The 23,397-nt window shown below is 35.8% G+C and overlaps 3 protein-coding genes across 5 annotated transcripts; 2 read left to right on the plus strand and 1 right to left on the minus strand.

Annotated features, from left to right (window-relative positions):
- Window positions 1–1,863: 1,863 nt before the first annotated feature.
- On the plus strand, window positions 1,864–11,602 carry LOC110605352 (serine/threonine-protein kinase SRK2E). Of its 3 annotated transcripts, XM_021743864.2 has the most exons (10): window positions 1,864–2,136; window positions 2,252–2,447; window positions 3,322–3,396; window positions 3,474–3,575; window positions 3,650–3,703; window positions 3,808–3,900; window positions 4,167–4,259; window positions 9,887–9,991; window positions 10,074–10,172; window positions 11,004–11,602. In XM_021743864.2, exons 2-10 carry the CDS (start codon window positions 2,271–2,273, stop codon window positions 11,298–11,300), a joined length of 1,095 nt encoding a protein of 364 aa, XP_021599556.1. In that variant the 5' UTR covers window positions 1,864–2,136; window positions 2,252–2,270; the 3' UTR covers window positions 11,301–11,602. The 3 variants fall into 3 exon arrangements, with proteins under 3 accessions (XP_021599556.1, XP_021599555.1, XP_043808712.1); XM_021743863.2 differs by having other exon boundaries at window positions 1,864–2,447; XM_043952777.1 differs by lacking the exon at window positions 1,864–2,136 and having other exon boundaries at window positions 2,301–2,439.
- Window positions 11,603–12,150: 548 nt separating this feature from the next.
- LOC110605351 (far upstream element-binding protein 1) lies at window positions 12,151–16,530 on the minus strand. Its single transcript, XM_021743862.2, has 7 exons — window positions 16,186–16,530; window positions 15,474–15,544; window positions 15,203–15,388; window positions 15,010–15,105; window positions 14,858–14,929; window positions 13,821–13,937; window positions 12,151–13,268 (listed from the first exon to the last, which is right to left on the minus strand). Exons 1-7 carry the CDS (start codon window positions 16,403–16,405, stop codon window positions 12,417–12,419), a joined length of 1,614 nt encoding a protein of 537 aa, XP_021599554.1. The 5' UTR covers window positions 16,406–16,530; the 3' UTR covers window positions 12,151–12,416.
- Window positions 16,531–17,428: 898 nt separating this feature from the next.
- Window positions 17,429–17,942, plus strand: LOC122722193. Its single transcript, XM_043952346.1, has one exon. The coding sequence runs from the start codon at window positions 17,521–17,523 to the stop codon at window positions 17,689–17,691; it is 171 nt and encodes a 56-aa protein (XP_043808281.1). The 5' UTR covers window positions 17,429–17,520; the 3' UTR covers window positions 17,692–17,942.
- Window positions 17,943–23,397: the final 5,455 nt, after the last annotated feature.

The raw sequence follows: 23,397 nt of genomic DNA on the forward strand, positions 1-23,397 counted from the left end.
AAAGATTATTTTATTAATCAAACAAATTTAAAGAATTAAATTTAAAATATATAAGGATTAAAATTTAGATTTCAATTATAATTTATCCATAATAAATTCACATGAGTAATTTTATTATAAGGTATAAAATTTTACTTAAAAATATGTTAATTTTTTTTTGAAATGAAATATGTTAAATTATATTGTAGTTTTTTATAATTATTTTAATAAAATAATAAATAAATTATTTTCACAATCAAAGCCAAAATAATTGATAAAAAAAAACATCATTTATGCTGTAATTACAAAAGTGTAACTATTGCTATAAAAAATAACCATGTTGTTTATTAATAATAGAAATAATGACTTCTTTAAAGATATTAATAATTAAGTAGCATATATCCATATACTTCTATTACTTTTGCAGAGATGAGTTTTAACGACCTAGATGCTGGTGCAGACAATGGTGAATCTTAAATCTCCAACCTTCAGTATTGCCACCAACTATTGGTGGCTGAGGGAGGCGATGGAGAAAGAGCTAAGGCCAAAGAGGAGAGTGTTACAGCGAAAGAGGAGGGTTGGGTATTTAGACCGCAAGAAAATCAGCAGGAGTTTTCCCGGAAAAAAGAGGATTTTAGTTGCATGGGTGTCCCAAACTCCCAATTGCACTTTGCGGCTGTTAGGATGAAGAGTGAAATTAGTCATTATGGGTATCCCAATGGTTCATAATGTGATTATAATTAAAAGATTAATTTTTTTTAAAAAATATTGTTTCTATATTATTAAAAAAAATTTTGATCATTCATATTAAAGTCATTATAAGATTAAAAAATTTTGAATTTCTGAATTAATTGTATAAAAAAATATTTAAAAAAATTTTAATTATTTAAAAATTTTTAAATTAAAAATAATAAACTTGATATTTTGTTAGAATATAATAAATTAAATATTTAAAAAATATATTCAAACATTATTTTTTAATATTTTAAAAATTTATTGATTAATTTTTTTATTAATTTTAATTATTAAGTATTATAAAAAAATTAAAATATTTTGAGATATTAACTAATAAATTTTTTAAAAATTTAAAAGATTAATTAATAAATTTTTTAAAATTTTAAAAATTAAATAAAAATTAATTAATAAAATTTTAAAATATTATAATATATATTTTAAAATAACAAAATTAATTAATAAATTTTATCATATGCTATGTAAATTAAGTAGTAATTTTTATTTTATTTTTTTTTATCAGAAGCCATGTTACGCACACGGCAAACCCAGTTATTCCTCGTGAACTGTGAGACCTTATCCAAGCAGAAAGCCCAAAAGGGTAATTTCTGATTGCTTTAAGGTTCAGAAAACGCTAGCGGTTCCTCGAAAGGGCAAGGGCATTTACGTCATTCAATAACCACATCACTGCGTTTGACACAAATAATAGACCACTGTCTAAAAAGCGAAAACAAGAAAAAAAAGTTCAGAAAATCTCTCCAACTGTACACACAGCGCAGAGGCGGAGCAATGACGTGTACAGAGAGAAAGAGAGCTTCAGCTGTTTCCTATTTTCGAGGGAAAGCAGAGCTTGTAAATTATTTTTTAATATAATGTTAGGTATTTTTTATTTATTAGACGGAAATTAAATTTTATTAATATTATATTAATTTATTAAAAAATAAAATATTATTTTATTTTTTAATAAATTAAACAATTCATTTTAACAGTCATTTATTAATTTTTTTAATTAATATAATTATAATTTTACATATAAAATTATAATTATATTATTTTAAAATGGAATATATTTTTGTAATAATTAAAGTAAAAAATTTTAATATTTTTTGGAAAACAATATTTCTTCCATAAATTGCTTTTTTGCTCATTCAGCAGCAAGGCCAAACTGACAGCTTAGACGTACGGATGAATTGTGTGCGAGGTATGCAGTGTAAAGATAGAGCGAGTTCACGAGCTCTGCTTTAGCTAGCTATCTATCTTCTGCAACTCTCTTCTTTCTGTTGTTGAGATTCTTGAAAAGAGAACACAGAACCAATCTGTGTTGGTGGTGGTGGGTGAGTTTTTCACGAGCTTAGACCCATCTTCAGTCTCTATCTTCACCGTCCAATCCTGTGGTCCACATCCAGCCACCTAATTATCACAACAGTATAGCCACCTCTACCTTCGATCTCTCTCGATCAGGGCTTCCTCTGATGACGATGCTAATGTGACTGATTGTCTAAGCTTTTTATTTGCTGGTTTTTCCTTTTCTTTTTATTAGAGATTCAGAAATTCAGAGAATGGATCGATCGGCAGTAACTGTAGGTCCAGGTATGGATATGCCGATTATGCACGATAGTGACCGGTACGAGCTAGTGCGAGATATCGGCTCCGGGAATTTTGGAGTGGCCAGGTTGATGAGAGATAAGCAGACCGACGAGCTTGTTGCCGTTAAGTATATCGAGAGAGGTGAGAAGGTTAGTGTGTCTAATTTGCTTTTCAAACTTTCGTGCTTATTTTTCTTTAGATAGGTTATTGAGCTTCTGGTTAATGGTTAAGTTTTAAATTTAGAGTAAAATAGATGTGCTTGTCTGAGTTTCTTTAATCTGTGGTTTCGATAGGCGTTTGCGCTTGAATTTATTGGCAAATCAGCTTGATATGCATTTGTCTTTGGATAGGTTTTGACTTTCATGTATATTTCAAAATTAGTTTCTTATTTAGGAGCAATTAATTGTATGATTTATCCATGCTCTAAGTTTGAATTCATTTCCTATCTCAACGGAGTAATTTGGTTGTGTTGCTCTTGTTCAAGGGCTAGTAGCTGTTTGCATCATTGACTGACCAAAGTTTCTACCTCATTATTTTTGTATTCCAACATTATAGAAATCATTCTTTTGGTAGTTTCTATTCAGCTGCATTTGTTTTGAGATTTCTTTTCTGGAATTGGAAGATTATACGCCTAGCAGGTGATGTAGATGAAATGAAATTACGTGCATGTCCATGGGATCTGGAAATTAGTTTTTTTTTTTCCCTCCATATCTGAATGCAAATGATTTTATTGATTTGTTATACTAAGGGGGAATAAAAGAGAGAGAAAGACAAAGAAAAAGTAGTGTGTTTACTTTTCACAAAAAGAAGCTTCAAAAGTGAAGAGGGTGAGGACCATGAATCTTCAATCAGGCCACTCATTTTGACCTTTCATTCTAAAAAATGATGTGTACGGCACCATCTAAGTTATTGTTTATGGAGCTGGCTTGTTGATCCTAAGTAATTTGATCCCCTTCCAAGCTTTGTAGAATTTTTCATGTTGGCATTGGAATTTTTACCTTGCTTTTATTTTCTGTGTAACAGATAGATGAAAATGTACAAAGAGAAATTATTAACCACAGGTCACTGAGGCATACTAACATTGTCAGATTCAAAGAGGTCTGTTGATTTGATCCCATAACTTATATATTCTTCTTCCGGAAGGGATATCAACAATTTATGGATTGCAAATATAGGTCATATTAACACCAACACACCTGGCTATTGTGATGGAGTATGCATCTGGGGGAGAACTTTTTGAGCGGATATGCAATGCAGGCCGCTTCAGTGAGGATGAGGTTCTTACTCAACATATTGAGTTTGTTATAGTGGTCTTCAAATTTATCTTAGTGTGCTCTGGCTTATAATGTAGGCTCGCTTTTTCTTTCAACAACTTATATCGGGAGTTAGCTACTGCCATGCAATGGTTAGTAAATCAAGGTTTCTGCCTTTGATTGTTAGTGTTATTTCGCCCAGAAGGTTTGACTTACTGATCAGGTTTGCTCCCTTTCTATTTATTTCTTTGTGAAGCAAGTATGCCACCGTGATTTAAAATTGGAGAATACATTGTTGGATGGAAGCCCTGCACCTCGTCTGAAGATTTGTGACTTTGGTTACTCTAAGGTACAAGGATTCTTCCTTGATTCTGCACTTAATTGTCCACGCACACCATAAGGTGATATCTTGAATGCCTATATGATTTTGGGCATTGTGGAATTGTTTTGTGTTGGATAAACAAATGATTTTGTAGAAAATTTTTGCTCTTCATGAATGCTCACTAGTTTGATGTGCAAAAGTTTGCTGTTCACGTGATATTCTATGTTGCTTTCTTTTCTGGTGTGTGCTGTTGTTAATTGTCCATATTCTTTTACATTATCATCTTTTGACAGTCATCGAAGCTCCATTCACAACCAAAATCTACTGTTGGAACTCCTGCATATATTGCACCTGAAGTTCTACTTAAGAAGGAATATGATGGCAAGGTAATGTAATGATTCTCTCTTTCTCTGCTTAAAAATTTGTTTTAAACTATGTGAGCTTGTGCAGTTAAAATCCTTTCAAATTAATGTGTGTGCTCTGAGTTTGTGGTCTTTCTTATATTGCCTGTTTGAGTCTTTTTCTTCTTCTTCTTGGAAGAGCTTTTTTAAGAATCATGTTTATTTATGAATCATTTTTATCGGCATTATCTGAACTTCTACATTTGTAACATCACCTTAAGGATATATGCTAGTGTGAGGCTTTATACCTTGTTTTGCAATTAATTTGCATTCTTTCCAAACTATAAGCTTGGCCCATCCATTTTAACTAGGAAACCCCGAAACCAGGCCAATGGTTAGTCCAGGTTACCCCTACAATCATGAATTTGTGAAACCTGATGACTTGGCCAACCTGGCAACAGGTCACTTTACCAGAGTGGGTTTCAGTGATACCTTTTGTTAACTTTTTGTACAGAATGACGTTGTTTTGTACACTGGCAATCATTGATTAGGGACATGTAACAACTGTAAACATGGCAAAAAATGTAAGATTAACATATTTTATGTTTTTCAATTCCAAAAAGAAACTCTAGACCCCTATTTTGGATAATGTAATTTTCTTATTAGTGTTTGTGGAGTCAAAGTTGGGGAATGATTACCCTTAATTGAAGCTCAATGGTAAATTAGGTAATTGATAAATATCAAAAGGATATATTTTTGTTTACCTCCTAACAATTATTCAATTAATGTATATAAGATTTCTAAATCCAATACATAAATTCAATATTTGTTGAATAATGTTCAGTATGAAACTATGAATAGTGTGAATAGTGTACCAGTTCGACCTATATTCAAATGTAAATTCTTAACCCTTTGTCTCTGCTGGTTTGCAGACTGGAGCAGGTCTGAAGCCTAGTTAATATATGATTTACTAGGCCCATGATATGATTAAATATATTGTATAACAGTACCCCCCTCCTCATCATCAATGCCTGTGAATATTGTTATTAATGGTTTGTTGACCTGCCCATAAATATTATTATTATTATGTTTTTTAATAAGCCAAATTTTATTAATAATAAACTAAGGGAAAAACTTAACATGGCAGCCAAACTAAAGCCAGCATAGATCACACACACAAAAAGAAGAGAAAAGAAAAGAACAACTCCAACAACCTCCTAAAACTTGCAATATTAAGTGAAAATGTCTAGAGAAGATCAATATCATAAAAAGCAGTAGAAACGACACAGAAACAGATCAAACATTCGATTGAAAAAAAAAAAACAGCACAGGGAAACAGTAAACTGAGACCTAAGCATGCTTAAGCCAACAAAACAACACTATCATCAGAAGCAACTGAGCAGCATGAAACACGCAACTGAATGAGGTAGGATCATAATGAACTACTAACTATGCCAAAACAAAAAGAAAATGGAAAGAAAAAGCTAGAACAGCACCCACAAATCTCAACCTCTACTAGCAATTAGCAACAAAGAGAACAACTGCAGATATGATATGGAGCATTAGTGAAGGGGTGGCACCAAGCAACATTAAATAAAAACCAGGCAACCATTTCAATTGCTCTTTAAACTCCTTGTTGGCTAATCAAACCAGTGACATTTTTAAAATTCATGCAAAACATAGTGCACCCAGATGTTGGGAGAAGCAGAAATCAAGTTATCAAATGCATTGAAGACCTACTGTAACCTCCATGGCCTAACATCATTTGAACTATAAACCAAGACACTGCATTAAAAGAATCAGATTCAATAACAATGCCATCAAAGTTGTTGTAGCATGATAACAGTAGACTGTAGAGCCCCTCTAATTGCTAGAACTTCAGAATTATTGGAGTTGCACATGCCACAAAGACCTTAAATCACACATGATAACTGTAGACTGTAGACCTTAAAAGAGTCAGATCCAATAACAGTGCCATCAAAGTTGGTGTAGCATGATAACTGTAGACTGTAGAGCCCTTCTAATTGCTAGAACTTCAGAATTATTGGAGTTGCACATGCCACAGAGACCTTAAATCACGCATGAAAACTCCAGGGGTGTTCCATAGGATTCACCAGTACCCGCTGGTCAAGCTTTTCCTATGCCAGAGGCATCAACATTCCATTTGAGAAATTTAGTAGGTGGAGGCTGCCAAACTAAAATTGGTCTAGATGATTAGGACTTGGGAGTGCTAGCAGCCTTAATGCTGTCCACAGCCAGAGGTAAGTATTGATGCAAGAAAGTAAGGTTTAAATTTGAGGAACCCACCTGTTACGTCGGGTTATGGATTGTGTCATAGGTATGCTTACAGTAAAATCAGCGTCCAAGGCTGAAGCCGTTGATTTTCCTTGATTCTTTTCTTGCCCAATTGTTGTTATCGTGAGTTCAGTCAAGGGAGTTCTGACTTTTTAAACTTGTTGAGAGAGAGTTTAGATCTCAATTTAGATGAAATAAATATGTTTATTTTATTTCGTTTTTTCAGCAATATATATAGGGAATAGTATTACTGTTTAACACAATTTTACTAAGACAGGAGTTCTAAGGAATAAGAAAATCAAGAGATAAAATAAAACAATATAATCCTAAAATAAAGGATCAAGCAATTTAATCATAAAATAAATCAAATACTTAGCAATTTAATTCTAAAATAAATTAAATACTAGACATCACTCCCCCTGGACAAAGAGTTTGTTCTCAACCTCAAAGGTCCATTGAATTAAAACCTCTGAACTGCTTCTCCAGTGTGTGTGCTTTCACTTTGGATCACCCCAATCATTGATCGTGTGCTTTCACTTTGGATCACCCCAATAATTGATCTGTAACCAAAATAGCATTTTACATTGATGACCCACAGTATAACGTTCATATCACAGTTGTAACACAGTCCCGCCATTTCGCCTTTAGTCAATCTCTTTACCATAGGGCCCTGAGTGCTATTGTTGTGACTAACTGTCGGAGTATTATTGGTGTTTTGATTTTAGAGTGATGTGGATGATAAGAGCGCATATTGTTTATTCCCCACCCAAGTTGTTGAAAAATTTCCTACAGCTCCATTTTGTGTCAAAGTCTATTTTTTTTTTTTCAAAGGTCCATACTAAGCTCATGGCCGTTGCAAGATTGGGTGGACTTTGAAGTTCCACATCCATTCTAATCAATTCAGTTAATCCAGTTGTGAATATCTCCACCTGTTGTGAACCTGTGATTTAGTGTACCCTTGCAAACAAAACCTGAAATTTGTGTTGATACTTTTCCACACTGCTGGTTTGTTTTAAGTTGGCTCACTCACCAAAGGATCTTCTCAGTGGAGGTCCAAAGTGGCAATAGTTGTGTCCCAAGTTATTCCTGGTTCTTCCTGGTCTAGTTTGAAAATCCATAATTGAGCCTCTCCAATCATGTGGAATGCCGCAAGTCCCACTTTGTCAGCCTCTGCAATTTTTTGATTGTGGAAAAATTAATCACAACGGTTCAGCCATCCCAATGGATCCTTTGTGCCATCATAAGTAGAAAAGTCCAACTTAGTACAGCGCTACTGTAGTTCCAAGTCTAACATCAACCCCAATCTTGGAAAATTTGATTGGTTGTTGCTGCTGCTGCGTGTTTCCATTTCAGGATTTTGGTTCTTCCTTTGTTTAGCCTCGTGAGCCAAAGTTAATTGCTTAGTTATGGTCTCAAGTAATCCTCGAATCTCTCTTTGTTCTTGACATTGCTATTGGTAATGTTCTTCAAAGAGTTTGATATGGGATTTTAACTTTTGCCCTAGATTATTTTGATCTCCCATTAAATCGCGTCACAAGCCTGCTTACAGTAAAATCAGTGTCCAACACCGAAGCCATTGGTTTTCAAATCAGTGTCCAACACCGAAGCCATTGGTTTTCTTTGATTCTTTCCTTGCCCAATTGTTGTTGTGAGCTCAATGAATGGAGCTGACCTTTTAAACTCGTTGAGAGAGACAGTTGAAATATCAATTTAGATGAAATAAATCTGCTTATTTTATTTCTGAAGTATTACTGTTAAACACAATTCTATTAAGATAGGAGTTCTAAGGAATAAGAAAACTAACAGATAAGATAAAAATCAAATACTTAGCAATCTAATCTTAAAATAAATCAAATACTAGAAAAGAGCCCATAACACCAACCATAAAGAAATCCCATGGAAGATGGTGGAGATGAGTTTGTTGGCGTCAAAACTGGAACCCTGAAAGATCACATAATTCCTACACAACCAAATAGGCCGCACAACAGCAAAAAATAGTGACATCCATGAATGTTATTATTCCTATATGTTGTGGTTTGGAAATTGATAAGTATAAGCAAGAGAAAAATGTAGAAGGGGGTTAAGAAAAAGAGTAAGTTTGCATGCAGAACGAAGAGAGAAAGGATTTCATTCATAAGGCATTTCCTAGATAGAAATTCCTAACAAACACTACACAGGAAGGCAAATACATCCTAAGATTCCCCAACGAACATCTTAAACTCTGAAATATCAGTTGACCTCTAATATAACAGAGAAAGGTCAAATAAAAAATTGAAAACAAAAACTCCTAAGTAAAGCCGCAAAGTTCCAAATTCAAGAGTTAAGTGAAAATTTCTGCTATTTTTTTTCCTCAGCTGCTTTAACTTGTTTAAGTTTTTATAGATATGACACCATTAGCAATCAAAAGAACTGCACCTTTAAAGAAATTTATTTGCATTGGACTAAAAATAAAAACGACAAGTTGATTCACATATTTTAGAATTTTTCACTGTCTGACAGAGCTATCCAACCAACAACTGTAAGAAAAAAAAAAAGAAAAATTTATGGACCTGTAAATGTAGCTTGAGATATAAGTCACGTATGCCATTGGTTAGAAAGGATTACTGGGGAAAAGGGAGAGGAAAATAATATATATATATTTTTTTCTAATTAAGTGGTCCTACCGTGCTTGCAAAATTACTTCACAATTTGATATGGAGGTAAAGAATAGGAATAGAGCAACAGCAATTAATTGACATTGGACATGACATAGTTTACCTTCATTCTCAAGTGTCTCTTCAATGCCATATAGCTGGACGCCATATGGAGAAAACATAACTTACTGATAGCGAAATTTGCAATGTGTTAATTTTTGGAGAGAGTGTGAAGCATATTAAATGTTAATTCATTTTATATGGGCTTATATAAGTGTTTAAGTTGTTTTGTATATCAAAATGATTAGCCAATTTGATATTACAACCCAATCATCCCTCAAATCATCCCTCTTTTTAGAGAGAGTGTCAAACATATTAAATGTTAATTCATTTTAAACAGGTTTATATAAGCGATTGAGTTGTTTTGTATATCAAAATAACTAGCCAATTTGATATTACAATCCAATTACTTATATTCGCTTTTACATTGTTGTATGTTTCCACAACACAATGCTAATATGTTGTTGATCACATTGATGATCGTTTGGGAAGAAATGTCAGCTGTCGGTATTAAATGTGACATTTTTTTTTCTAAATTCCTAAACAAAGTACTACGATAATATTGTCTACTTATACTCTTGCCATCGAGCAAGGTTATTGTTGTCACCCTAAAACATGCATTTAGAGGAAGTGTTGATATCTGTACTCATGTTTTTCAGTTTATTGTATTTTATTATTGTTCAGATTGCAGATGTATGGTCTTGCGGGGTAACTTTATATGTAATGTTGGTGGGAGCCTATCCTTTTGAGGACCCTGAGGAGCCTAAGAATTTTCGCAAGACAATACACGTAATATATTTACTTTTTTTCTAAGCTTAATGTGGCACTTTTTCCAAGATACTTGACTAATATGTTTTGGTTCTTCTTGCAGCGAATTTTGAATGTCCAGTACTCCATTCCTGACTATGTTCATATATCTCCCGAGTGCCGACATCTGATTGGAAGAATATTTGTGGCTGACCCTGCAAAGGTGTGTGTGCTTTTCTAGATTCTTTAGAACATGATTAGCTGCATGAACGTTAAAATACAGGTGTTACAACTTTGCTACTACTTGCTCCTAAGCACATCATACACATTCTCTTCTTTGCCCCCCTTCCCGATTGGGGAGTGAATTACTGAAAGTCATCTCAACAGGTCAGAGTCATAGGAAGCTCCCCATCTATTTGTAGGTTGGGTTCCTCGTACAGAAACATAAAACATACAAAACCCATCAAGTTACTAGATGAGCACAAGTTTACGGCTGTAAATCCACTTTCAAGCTGAAATCTCCCACAATAGACCTCTTTGTTGGCCTCTGCCCCTTGGTCCTTGGATTGACACTGGGAGGTCTATTTATCAGTTTTGAAATTGGTCAAATACCCTTCAGACTGTCATATCTGGTTGCAGAGAGCTTCCAATACTTGAGGACCAAAAAGTTCAATCAACCAAAGGATGATGAACAGAAATCATAAATCCCTTGTTAGATTTGGAAAATATTGTCAACCTAAGACAAGGGGAAGAAACCCCAGGTTTTATCCAAATATTATAAAGGAAACTCCAAAAGATTAAAATGGATAATTACTTGAAAATTTTGAAATTTGAGCAGGGGAAGCTTATTGTCATCGATTACAGTATTGCATTTTCTTCCTTCTCAAAATAGTTATCCACAATTCTTTGTTATTATATTGCTTCAGCAACCTCATATTCCTCCTAATAACTCCATCTCTCTCTCTTCCTATCTCCCTAAGGTTCTGTTCGAATTAACTGAATTTGGAGAAAATGGGCTGGTAAATTTTCTAATTTGAGTATTTTTTTGCGACAGAGGATAAGCATACCTGAGATCAGGAATCACGAATGGTTTCTGAAGAATCTTCCAGCAGATCTCATGGATGAAAATACAATGAACAAAAACCAGTTTGAAGAGCCAGATCAGCCAATGCAGAGCATTGATGAGATAATGCAGATAATTTCCGAAGCCACCATCCCAGCAGCTGGCACTCGTAGTCTCAATCAATATCTAACCGGCAGCCTGGACATTGACGATGACATGGAGGAGGATCTAGAGAGTGATCCTGAACTTGATATGGATAGTAGTGGGGAAATAGTATATGCAATGTGAATGCGTACTGGGAAGCAACATTTTAATTGCAATGCTCAGTTTCTGGGAAAGAATGGTGGAAAGAACTCGCACCATTTCTATGGCAATGGAGAATCTTATAATTTAAGAACTTGTGATATATGTTGAGGACCCATGTACAAGCATCCTTTGTCATTTATCTCCTGCAATGGAGTACTGCTACTCTCATCTAATACAATTGCTACTTCCTGGTGGCATATATAGACTCTCTGTGACGCTTTGTAACATGGTAATGTAATAAGGGAAGTCTTAATGTTGAGCTTAATTTTATCACTCTTACTTTATACTGTTTCTGTAAAACCAACTGAATCCCAAAATTCTGTGTTTTGTATGAGTGTTGGACTCCTTTGAGTTCTTGTTACTGGCTGAGTTTGGTGTTTCTGAATGAAAACAGATGCAAAAGGAGAGGATAAAAATAAAAAAAAGGGAAGCTGCACAGCCCACTTGAAGGGGACTGTCAATTGCCAAAAAACGTAACTTTTCCATTGCCTAGCTCCTAGGAAGGCTATAAAATCAGCGAAATTGTTCCCTTCGCTTGAGACATACAGGATCAGAGAAATTTTAATTCAGCAAAAGCTTATGTGTTGTGCTAATGACCAAGTCGTTTCACTGTTCCATCTTTGTGACATCGCAATCCAAAGCCTAGATGAAAATATTACATAAATATTGCCAATTTACTGAGCTCAATTCTCCTAAAGTAAAGTTACAACTCGAATATTACAAACTCGAATATCAAAATGACAATACATTGATCTAATCAGTCTGGTTCAATCCAGACCACGAGACACGGAATTCTTGCTTCCTTATAAAACTTCCGATCCAACCAGAGTCATGGGCCAACTCGGTTAAAATTAACTGAAGCTCAATCTTTTAAATCGATACAGCAAATTATACTTGTTTTCTAGTTCAAATGCAGTTAAACTGTCAAAAATAAAGATACAAGGCAAAATTTCCCACATTATAAGCCTAGAAATGTAAACCCCTCATGACACAGTTTAGTATACAAGAGTAAAAGGAACTCTCATGCAAAGCAATACACAATGGAATTGGAAAAGATATCAGAAGGGATGCAAAAGCCACCATTAAAAAGCTCGAAACTCAGCTTTGAGAAGGAACAGCTTCCTGCACTGCAGGGTTTGAATTCCCATCATTAGTTTCAGCTCCATAAGCCAACGGCTGTGAATGACCATTGTTTGCTGGCTGTGACTGGGATTGTGTCTCCAGCGGTGGCTGTCCATAAGAGTGAGGATGTGTCCCCTGAGCATAATTTACAGGTGAAGGAGATGGCTGAAGAGGATATCCACCTTGTCCATAAACTGGCTGAGTAGATGGAGGAGGAACTTGGCCTGGTTGCAACCCTCCATAAGCAGTCTGGGAGTACCCTGTTTGATCATATCCTGTTTGAGGTGGCCAGTATGTTGGAGGATTCATCACTGGTTGACTATAAGCAGTAGGTGGATATGCAGGTGCTACTTGACTTGATTGGGATGAAATTGCCCCATCTGATTGAGATGATACAGTAGCTGACCCATAACTTGAAGTTGCATATGGTTTCTGCATTTCTTGTGATGGGGTCTGACTAGGAATGTTTTGTCCATAATTTGGTGTCTGCTGACCGTAGCTATGATCATAAGTGTTGCTGGCAACAGGTGTCTGATTGTAGCTATAGCTAGGAGGAGCTGTTCCCATTTGAGATTGTTGTCCATAGTAACCATATCCAGTCATTTGCTGAGGGGTTTGGGACATGGTTGATGGGTTTGACTGATCCCAAACTGGTTGCTGGGTGTAGTTGCCATAGTAAGAAGAGGGTGTAGGTTGATTTCCTGGTTGAGCGTATCCATATTGGGGCTGTTGTTGCATAGTAGGTTGTCCTGGCTCGACCCAGTTACCAGCAGCAGGATAAACTGGCTGTGAATAGCTATTAGATCCAGATGGATTTATGATCCGTTTCTACAGGAAAGAAACCAAATACCAATCAGGTAAAATGGATGTGATAACCAAGAAGCAAACTTCCAGAAATTGTTCATATCTTAAATCAAACATAAAAGGCTTTCACCAATATTGCAAATGAAATGTAGTAATGTGTATTCTGCTTTCTACTCAAAAGTGCACGTCACATAAGGCATTTGGTTAAGAGTGCAGCCCCCATCTCAGCTAAATTATCTTTTTTTTTCTTAAAAAAAAAAAAAAGAAAAGCAGTGTGCTAGTGTACACAGAAGTGTGCCTGAGTTTGAGGATCAAATTTGGCAGTAGGCAGGTAAATAATGCACAAGCATCTTAATTTCCTCTACTCTCCTTTTTTTTTTTGAAGTGATAATAAGCAAAATGTTCGTTATGATTAGTGTTTCTGCTCACTAAGAAATTCAATGAATAAAATGACAATTATGAATGGGCAAGAAAAGCTACATATTCATCCCAATTCCTCCATACCATTCTATAAAATGTATTAATCTTTAGAAGTGCATGCACTAATAGGTGAGAATCACAAGTATCATGACTTACCCCGCTGATAACTTCATTAACCAATTCTTTGGCTGCTTCAATCTGTTCTGTTGAACCATTTATATATACTGTTCTCTCTGCTGATGCGTCACCAGGAGGAAGGTGGAGGGGAATAATCTGAAGAAAAGAACAAGTTTAGCACATAGCATGAAAACACATTCAAAATTGTAAGTTAACTTCCACAATAAAGTCATAAGAAATGAGACGGCCACTAATTGCATTAGAAGAGCAAAATTCATATTGCAGCATTGCTTACTGTGTTCATGAGTTTGACTAGAAGAGTAGAACAAAAAGGACTATGAGACTAGAACAATTATTTCAAACGTGATTGTTATAAAGAATAATCAACCAGAATATTAAATAAATTACCATCAACAAACTTCTATTTTGATCATCATACAGAAATTGTCATAATAGTCTAAGGCGAAAGAGTGCTAGGCAGAAAAACACCAACCATATCTTGTGAAAGATAAAACACATTTACCACCAACACAGTAAGCAATCCTCACATTATTGACGGATTGTCAGTTGAATTTATCATAAATCACACCATAAATAGTTGAAAAAATCTATACTTTACTAAAATCTTATACTGGACAATATCCAACCTAATAACAAAATTCAAGTGCATAAATTATAAAATGCTGTATGGTTTATAAATGTATCTAGTGTCTAGACACAAAGACTCATTGCAGTGGTGGTGAAAAGGAAACTCCAAAGAAGGAATACATTTTATATCAATGTCTACAAGAAAATAATTCTAGAATGAGTTATTTTGCTTCCTGAAGCAAATCCGTATTATTCTTCAGATTATTACCTTTCATATCCTAATCAAAATCAATGAATCTATTTTGTTCTAATTTACAACAGAACCAATAAGAGTAAGGCGCTCAAGGATTCACAAGTAAAAGTTCAGTACATTCAAATTATGCGTTCAGTAAGTATAAAATGCTTTTAGACAAGGCTCCAGGATTCATCAGGACAATTTCTTTTTTTAATTTATTTTTGGTTTTATTCCACATCTTGTAATTAAAAACCTGCATACGAGCACCCGATCTGCTTTGCATATACTTTATGGTTTCACCGCCCTTGCCAATGAGCAATCCAACCTACAGCACTCAGAAGCACAAGTTAGAAATGTAGTCTAATGTTTCATTAGTTGCACCAGAGGTTAAGATGCTATATTCACCTTGTCATTAGGAACTCTCATTGCAAACTGTTCAGCTCCAGATTGCTTTGTATTTAATCCATGAACTGCAGATGAAGCAGAGCCCCCTGCATCCGTCTGTTTTAACAATTTGTAAAGGCACAATTATAATGATAATGAATCCTCCGGATTTCAAGATTTTGAGAACCAAATAACAATTTGAGTATAACTAGACCTCTGCAATCACATCACTGATCAGTTCTTCGGCCCTGCTAATTTGTTCAGAAGTACCCATCAACTCCACATCCCTTGTTAGAGAATGGGGATCAGCATCTTGATCCTTGGTAATCTGAATTTTAGCCCCTGACTGAAGTTGAATATTTTTTATTGTTTCTCCTCCTTTCCCTATAACGACACCAACCTGGAGGGAAGTAGTAGGGCTTTATAATTCGAGGATGTCCACTGACAGTATATTATATTTAAGACATAATGAGACAATGTAATACCTTGCCATTAGGAATTGCAATTTTCTTACTTGCGCCTTGTGAATACAGACTTGGTTGGGCAACAAAGGGAACTGGAAGAAAGTTTAACCAAACAATCAAGAGATAGAAAACTGATGGAAATGAGATATAACATTTTGAATGACAGAAATTATAAATGGATAGCTTGCTTTTGAACCTCCAAATTAAAAGAAACAAAAATTTAGATTAGTAAACAAATAAAAATGGTAAAAAGAAAATGCAAGGGAACAGAAAAGCACAAAATAAAGCTTTGATGCAAAGCAAGAAGTCTCATGCACTGGGAACACCCTGTAATGCTATAGCTTGTGATAATATATAATACTAAACAATATTGAGAGAAAAGTTAAGGACTGGAAGGAAAATTCTCATGGATAACAGAATTTTAAAACGGAAGGCTACGGCTATTCAAAGTTCTCTACTTATTTTCTTCTAAAGCTTGCTTGGACATGGCCATGATCTCTTGCATTTGGAGGTCCAGGAATAACACACTTCACAATGGCAAAGCTATCACTCAGGAAGTGAATAGCCACTACAAGATAACTTTAATACATGATTGAGCACCAATTTCGTGTTCACACAAGCATTCATGAACACATTGAACTTACGAAAAGCACAGAACTTCGCAGACAAAGAGATAGATATATTGTACATTGAAACCCTAGAAACCGGAGAAAAAGGATATAACGGAGAGTACCAGGGAAAGAGGGAGAGGCAGACACCGAACTTGAGAAACGTGAAGGCTCGGACGAGTTTTCGGAGACTAGACGAGGGCGTTTCGAGTCAGCGTCACTAGCGATTCGAGAGGCGATTTCTTGAGCTCTTTGTTTGGCAAGTTCGAAAGCGTCGAGCTTTCTCTTTCCGCCGTCAGCGAACTCTTTCTGCTCTTGTTGTTCTTCATGTCCTGGTTCTCCCATTGGTGTGGAGTCGTTTCCAACACGGACAGACTCGGTGAATCGACACCGAGTTCAGTGGCTGAGTTATGCGCAGAAGAGGGATGAGAAACAATTTCGATTTACAGCTGATTAGGTCAAGTATAGAAATCGAGGGAGGGAAGTCAAACGCTTATAACCGACCAAAACGGCGTCGCGGTTTACAATTCCCACCTTATGTGTATTTGAAATTAAATTGAGAGATTTTTTGAAGAGCAAGATTTTTATAAAAAATTAATTTCATTATTTTTTTATTAATAATAAAAAAATTCAATATTTTAATTTTAAAATATTATTTGAAAATAAATTAAATGGTATATAATTTTATAAAAATTCATTTAAATTATTTTTCTTATAAAATAAATTATTTCAAATAAAATTTTAAAAAATAAATTAAACTGAAATTTTACATTAAAAATATTAAACCTTAGTATAATTTAAACTCCATAATTCATAACATTTTTATTAAATCAAATTTCTTTTGAAAATAAAATAAAAATTTAAAATATTTATAATAATTATATTTTTTTGAATTGAAAATTAAATTAATAAAATTTGAGATCTCATATATTTATTTAAATACACTTATTATAAAATTAAATCGGTGAGTACGAGAATTATATTTTTTTAAAATATTTTTTACAAGACATAAATATATTATTATGTTTAAATTACAGTAAAATAAAATTCAAACGTACTTTTAAAAATTTTATAAATTAATTTGACGAATTTATAAACGAAAATAAACAACACTTGTGTTAAAGATCAAAAGAAATAAATAATGTCACAAGATTGATTGGCCTTGTAGTTTGCTTTGGTTGTGAGTATGACACATGGGCTTATCCATTTCCACCTGGATTTTTTCATCATATCTAATGAAATAATAATGCTTCTCAACGACTCAAAAAGAAAAGGAGACTATTCTCTTCTGTCCCTTGAGTTCTTCCAAAAGCCAAATTAATCATATCACCCTCTCTTTCTCTGTCTATATATATTTATTATATAGAACTCCTGAGCTTTGAAAAGAAAGAAAGGTGACGCGGAGAACAGAAAAAGAGAGAGCTTAAAAAGAAAAAGCTAAAAAGCTTGGAGTTGCAGAAATGGTGATCCAGAGATTTGAGATGTGCATACAACTACTGAGACTGGCTATGGAGTTTATTATCGCTGTAGCTGAAGCAATTGGAATTGTTATTGAGCAGAACACCTCTCATCATCGTCTCCCAAGCCACCCTTATGCTGCTTCTGTTCCTTTTGTTGGTCTCCTTCCATGACAGCAGCTTCAGGTTTCTTCAAGAATTTCTATATTCGCTGTTTCAGGTTGGTTTCTTCTTCTTTTTGCCTTCGTGCATGGCTATGGAGTTCTCCTCCTGGTTTTCTTCGAGAAATGGCAAATTTCTATCTGGGTTTTGGGAAGGTTCGTTGTTAGAATTATTTGTACATATGAAAGAGATATTTTATAGTTTGTGATTAAAGATATGTAATTCTTTGTTAATTCAGTTTTGTGATTATTTCTTCTGGTTCAGTGAAATCTCTGTAATCCATTAATATGAAGCTCTTGTTGAAATGAGAAAAGTTACTTGAATCTTGAAGAAAGAGAAAATTGAGGTTTATTGATGGAATCTAATGGTGAGACGTTAATTTCCACTATCCAACACTTGGAAGAATCCAACGGCAATAATTAAATTTTCATGATGATGCGGGAAAAATATTCCATCCAATTGCAATAAAAAAAAAAAAAAATTGATGTTATGTGCAATAAGATTCAATCCAATTGCAATCCCAAAACAATTTGATGTATATATTTAATTTTTTTAAAAAAAAAAAAATTCAGACAGACACAGAACTGAAATAAAATTTTAAAAAATATATAAGAATTTTAATTGGTTCGGTCGTATAGAAAAATAAATGTTTAAATCTTACATATTTCCCACGTTAATGTTTTCTCCAACATTTTGGGAGTTAGTGACGCTCTCCAATAGCATCAAAGCTCAAGCAACACTTCCTTTGTCTTTTTTTTTTTTTTTAATTTTTAATTTTTTTATTTTTTTAATTCTGTAGATGTTAAATGTAAATCTCTTTTTAAATATATTATCCAACTACGATTATTTAAAGTTAATATAAAAGTTAGTTGGAATTGGTTATGAAACCATTTTTGGCTCTTCATTTTTTTAAGATAAACTTTGTATTAATATTTAAGAAATTGTAAATTATTTGATCTTTTAATGCTGCAAGTTGAACTCCACCAAGCATATCTATTAGCTGTCTACTTTTTCTAAAAAAATATATTATATGCACTATGACGATTATCGTGTTAATGATCCTATAATAGTTAAACAGCATATTATCCACACATCTCCATTTCATTTATCCTATTTTAATAATAGGAATAAGAGCCCATAATAATTAATTTTTAATACCAAATCTCATTCAATTGAATCCGACGTCATCTATATTCATTCATAAATCTTTTCCTCTTCCTGGTCCATGATAGATCTGGTTTTCTTCTGGGTCCCTTCTTGCTGGGCTTCCTGATGGGTCTCTCCATATTTTACCTGGTGAAAGGACCTGTAAAATAAGAAAGAATGGTCAGGGGCCTACCGGGGGTGCCCCGGTGGAGACCCTCCGACGCTCAAGTCAGATTTTATGGCTCAGAGTAGTATATTTAGGCAAGAGTTGCAGAAAGAATAAAAATGGTGTACAGGAAGGAGAAAGAAGAAGAAGAAGAGAGAGCCCCCTTTTGCGTGGCCTTTACCGTGATATATATATCTGTCTCTCTGCCACAATGCTAGCTGTCTTCTGCCGCTCAGCTCCGTATGTACGGATGTGTCAAGCGCCTGCTCCATGCGTAACGACCATTAATTCTCCTCTGATACGCATGCGGAAGGACCTACCAGCGGGGCATCTTGGTCATTTTCCCCTTTCCGGGCTGGGTTGAATGATAGGGCTGAAGTTGAGCCTGGTGAGGGCCTGATTACTGGGCCGAGAGGTTTGGGCCGGCTTGATTGAGGGGTCTAGGCGGAGTCCGGCCCTGTGACTGAGCGGGTTGGACCTGACTCTCGAGGGGAATATTGAAGCCTTCGGATCATGGACTGTTTTTGTGGGCCTGGCCTTTTAGACCGGGGTGAAGAAATCCATCGATCATCATTCATCATCTTAAAGATATGCATTTTGAAGATTATTATAAATATAATTATTTAATTAGACTCCATAATAATTATTGATATTTATATAAAGGCTACTGAAAAATTAAAGTCCAAAAGTTCAATTGAAGAAGACTTATGATCCAAGAAGTCGAACGAATTATCCTATAGTTTGTTTTAGACCATAACTCAAAATAAAATATTGAATATGTCTATATAACTTTCGAGAGATTCATACTTCTCTTACCTTACTTTTTGAAAGTCAAAAGATAATTTCTTAAAAGGGAAACATGTGATGAATTTCTATTTAAAGACATAAGCTAATTCGTTAAAGTCATGAATGAAGTTAGCTGGAAGGTGTTGGTATTACTTTTGTGCCAATCTAGTGAGAGTAGAAGGAAAGACCCTACATAGGACCATGTCATTGGTATTCTGGAGAAGCATGGTTGTACGAAAATTAGTTAGGTGACTATGTAGATCAGTCTTTTCATCGTACTTGTCTAAAGATAGTAGCTTGAATTTGTTTGGAAAAGACTTGGCTAGTATTTCAGTAGAAAGGAGAAAAACATCTCTGATTCCAAAGTCATCGTCCAACTGCTTCTTTTATATTCTCTTTACAGTATCCATCAATCTCACCTCTAGATACCTGTCTTCTTGGTTTCTGGTTTTCCTTCCTATAGTTTCCCAACTTTCCGTCGCCCTCTTCCATGTATCATCCTTATTCTTCTTAACGTGGACACCATGGATTCTTTGTGGGATGCTATCTCCTCCTCGTTTTTTGAAGAGTTTCGTCAACTTTTTCAATTTCTTCAAATGTTATTCTTGTGTTATTCAGGTAGACAATCTAAATTACAAAACGGCATGTGAAGCAATAAAAAAGGATTGCTGTAACACAAGGTTCGTGGAATATTTAATAAAAAAAACTCAGCTAGAGACTGTCACTAGTTGATGGAGAGGGCCCAAAAATACGTCTGTCTAGACAATAAAGGCAAACCCAGAAGGCAGAGAAAAGTGATGAGAAAAGATTTTAGGATGGAAGGGAGATACCAAGAGATAGAGGAAAGGAGGTATCAGGAGACAGGGGAAGGGCAATGTAGAGCCATGCAAGTTGATGTGCAAATGGGAGGGACCATCCCAAGTGATCAAAGTAATTAGGCCAGGAGCCTATAAGCTAGCAGACTTGAATGGGAAAGCTATTCAAAGATCATGGAACATCGCCAATCACAGGAAATTCTATCAGTAGTCAATTTCTTTTTCTTCTATTAAGTATTTTTATTATTTTATTTCAATTCAAACTTATGCAAAGATTGAAATATTTTCTTACTAAATAAAAGAATAAGTTTCAGGCACCAAGCTATCCTACCATCTATTTTGGCACTAGGTGATGTAAGAGTGCTCCTAAAAGACATAAGAACGCCCTTTTCAGCAACTACTTACTCACTTAAGTGACTTAAGAGCGTCCCTGTGCGATGTAAGAGCGCTCTTTTAGGCAACTACTTACCCACTTAGGCGACGTAAGAGCACCATTTCAGGCAATTACTTGTCTACTTAGGCGACGTAAGAGCGCTCCTAGGAGATATAAGACCGTTATTTCAGGCAACCACTTACCCATTTAAACGATATAAGTGCCCTTTCAGTCAATCAATTAACTACTTAGGCGATGTAAGAGCTCTCCTAGGCGATGTAAGAGCTCTCCTAGGCGACATAAAAGCGCTCCTAGGCGATGAAAGAGCACCCTCATCAACAACTGATACCATGGTAACATGGTATCGAATCTTATCAACGTAAGCCGCCAATGCAGTGGGAAAATAAGTCAGCCAACCAATCGCCCCTTAAGCTTTATGAGTGCCCTCATTAGTAACAAATACCATGGCAGTATGATATAAGATCTTATCAACGTCAAGCCACCAATGTAGGGCCATAAGTTAGCCAATCAATTGCCCCTTGCGTTATAAGCGCCTTCGTCTGCAACTAATACCATGGCAACATGATATCAGATATTATCAACGTCAATATGTCAATGTAGGGAAAAAAAAAACCAATTGCCCCTTAGGCATTATGAGTGCCCTTATCAGCAACTAATACCATAGCAGTATGATACTAGATCTTATCAATGTCAAGTCGCCGATGCAGGGGGAAATAAGCCAGCCTACCAATTGCCCTTTAGGCATTATGAGTGCCCTAATCAACAATTGATACCATGGCAGCATGGTGCCAGATTTTATCAACGTCAAGCCGCCAATATAGGGGGAAATAAGTTAGCCAAATCAATTGCTTCTTAGGCATTATGAGCACCATCATCAACAACTGATACCATGGTAGTGTGATACTATAGTAGCATGGTACCATGATAGCATAGTACCAAATCTCATCAATATCAAGCGAGTAATGAAGTGGAGAAATAAGTAAGCCAACCAATAGTGTAATACCCGGCTAGACTCCGGTATCGGAATTCCTACCGTCCGGTGGAATCTCGGATGTCGGAAGCCTCTAGTAGGGTAGAAACATGTTTTCTTAAAATGTTTTAATGTATTTCATGATTTTAATTAAAAAGGAAATGAGTTTTTGCATGAAAACAACCTTGGAGGAAAACCCAGGTTCGGCCGCCGAACCTCAAGTTCGGCCGCCGAACATGCAGGCATTTCGGGTGTGCCTTAGGCCCCCGAAGGCATAAGTGAGGGAAGTCCAGGTTCGGCCGCCGAACCTCAAGTTCGGCCGCCGAACATGGCATGCATGCGGAGGCACGTTCGGCCCCCGAACGTGGCCTGGCCAGCCACTATAAAAGGGTCCCTTAGCCGAAATGGGCGAGCTTTTCTCCCCATTTTCGGCTAAGGTGAGCTCTCCGCCGTCTCTCACCAATCTTTGAGTTTTTCCTTCAAATCTTTCACGATTTTCACAAGTTTTCATCTTATTTTGAAGATTTTCAAGTTTTGAGCAAGTTTTGAGCTTGGAGACCCAAGGAAGTTGAAAATCTCCCATCTCCAAGATTAGGTCGTCTCTCTCTCGATCTTCAAGAGGTAAGAGCCGATCTTAAGCTCATTGCATGTTTTAAGTAAGTTTTAAGTAGATCTATGGGGTAGAATGCATGTTTAGCTTATGGTTAGGTTTATGAGGTTATGTTGTGTTTTTGAACAATGTGGCTTGCAAATGCATGTTTGATGTGTTGTAGATAGGGTTTTAGATAGTTTGAAGCCCCTAGGAGCTTGTATGCTTGTGTATGTGTGTTGTAGAATAGGTTTATGCATGTTTGAATGGTTTGGGAGGCGTATATGCATAGAAGAGCTGAGTTTCTGCCACTAAGGGAGAAACCAGGTTCGACAGCCGAAGGAACTTTCGGTCGCCGAACATGCTTGTGGAACCAGCCTTCGGCTGCCGAAGCTTGCCCCCGAAAGGAGATTTTCGTCTCTGTCTGGGAGTTTCGGCCGCCGAAAGTGCCGCTGAACATGCATGAGTTTCGCCTCTGTCTGGGAGTTTCGGCCGCCGAAGGTGCCGCCGAACCTGCCTGACTTTCGGCTCTGGAGGGACTTTCGGCCGCCGAACCTGCCGCCGAAAGTGCCCTGTCCAGCCTTCCTTTGCATGTTTTTGCATGGATGTTTTGAGGAGTTTTAGAGGGTTTTTGGGGGATGTTTTTAGAGTTATGTGCTAGTTGTTTGGTCCCTCATTTGAGTCCACCTGTGTAGGTTCGGACCCGAGGAACCGAGGACCTCAGCAGTGAGTCAGCTGCTTCAGTCAGTGTCAGAGCTAGCCAGAGGTGAGTAGAATAACTCTTTATGTTTCAAGTAAATAAATCAGTTTTGAGCATGTTCATGCATCACGGATGCCATGTGATATTTTAGG

Source organism: Manihot esculenta, chromosome 17, assembly GCF_001659605.2.
Source record: "Manihot esculenta cultivar AM560-2 chromosome 17, M.esculenta_v8, whole genome shotgun sequence".
In the NCBI taxonomy this organism is placed as follows: Eukaryota; Viridiplantae; Streptophyta; class Magnoliopsida; order Malpighiales; family Euphorbiaceae; genus Manihot; species Manihot esculenta.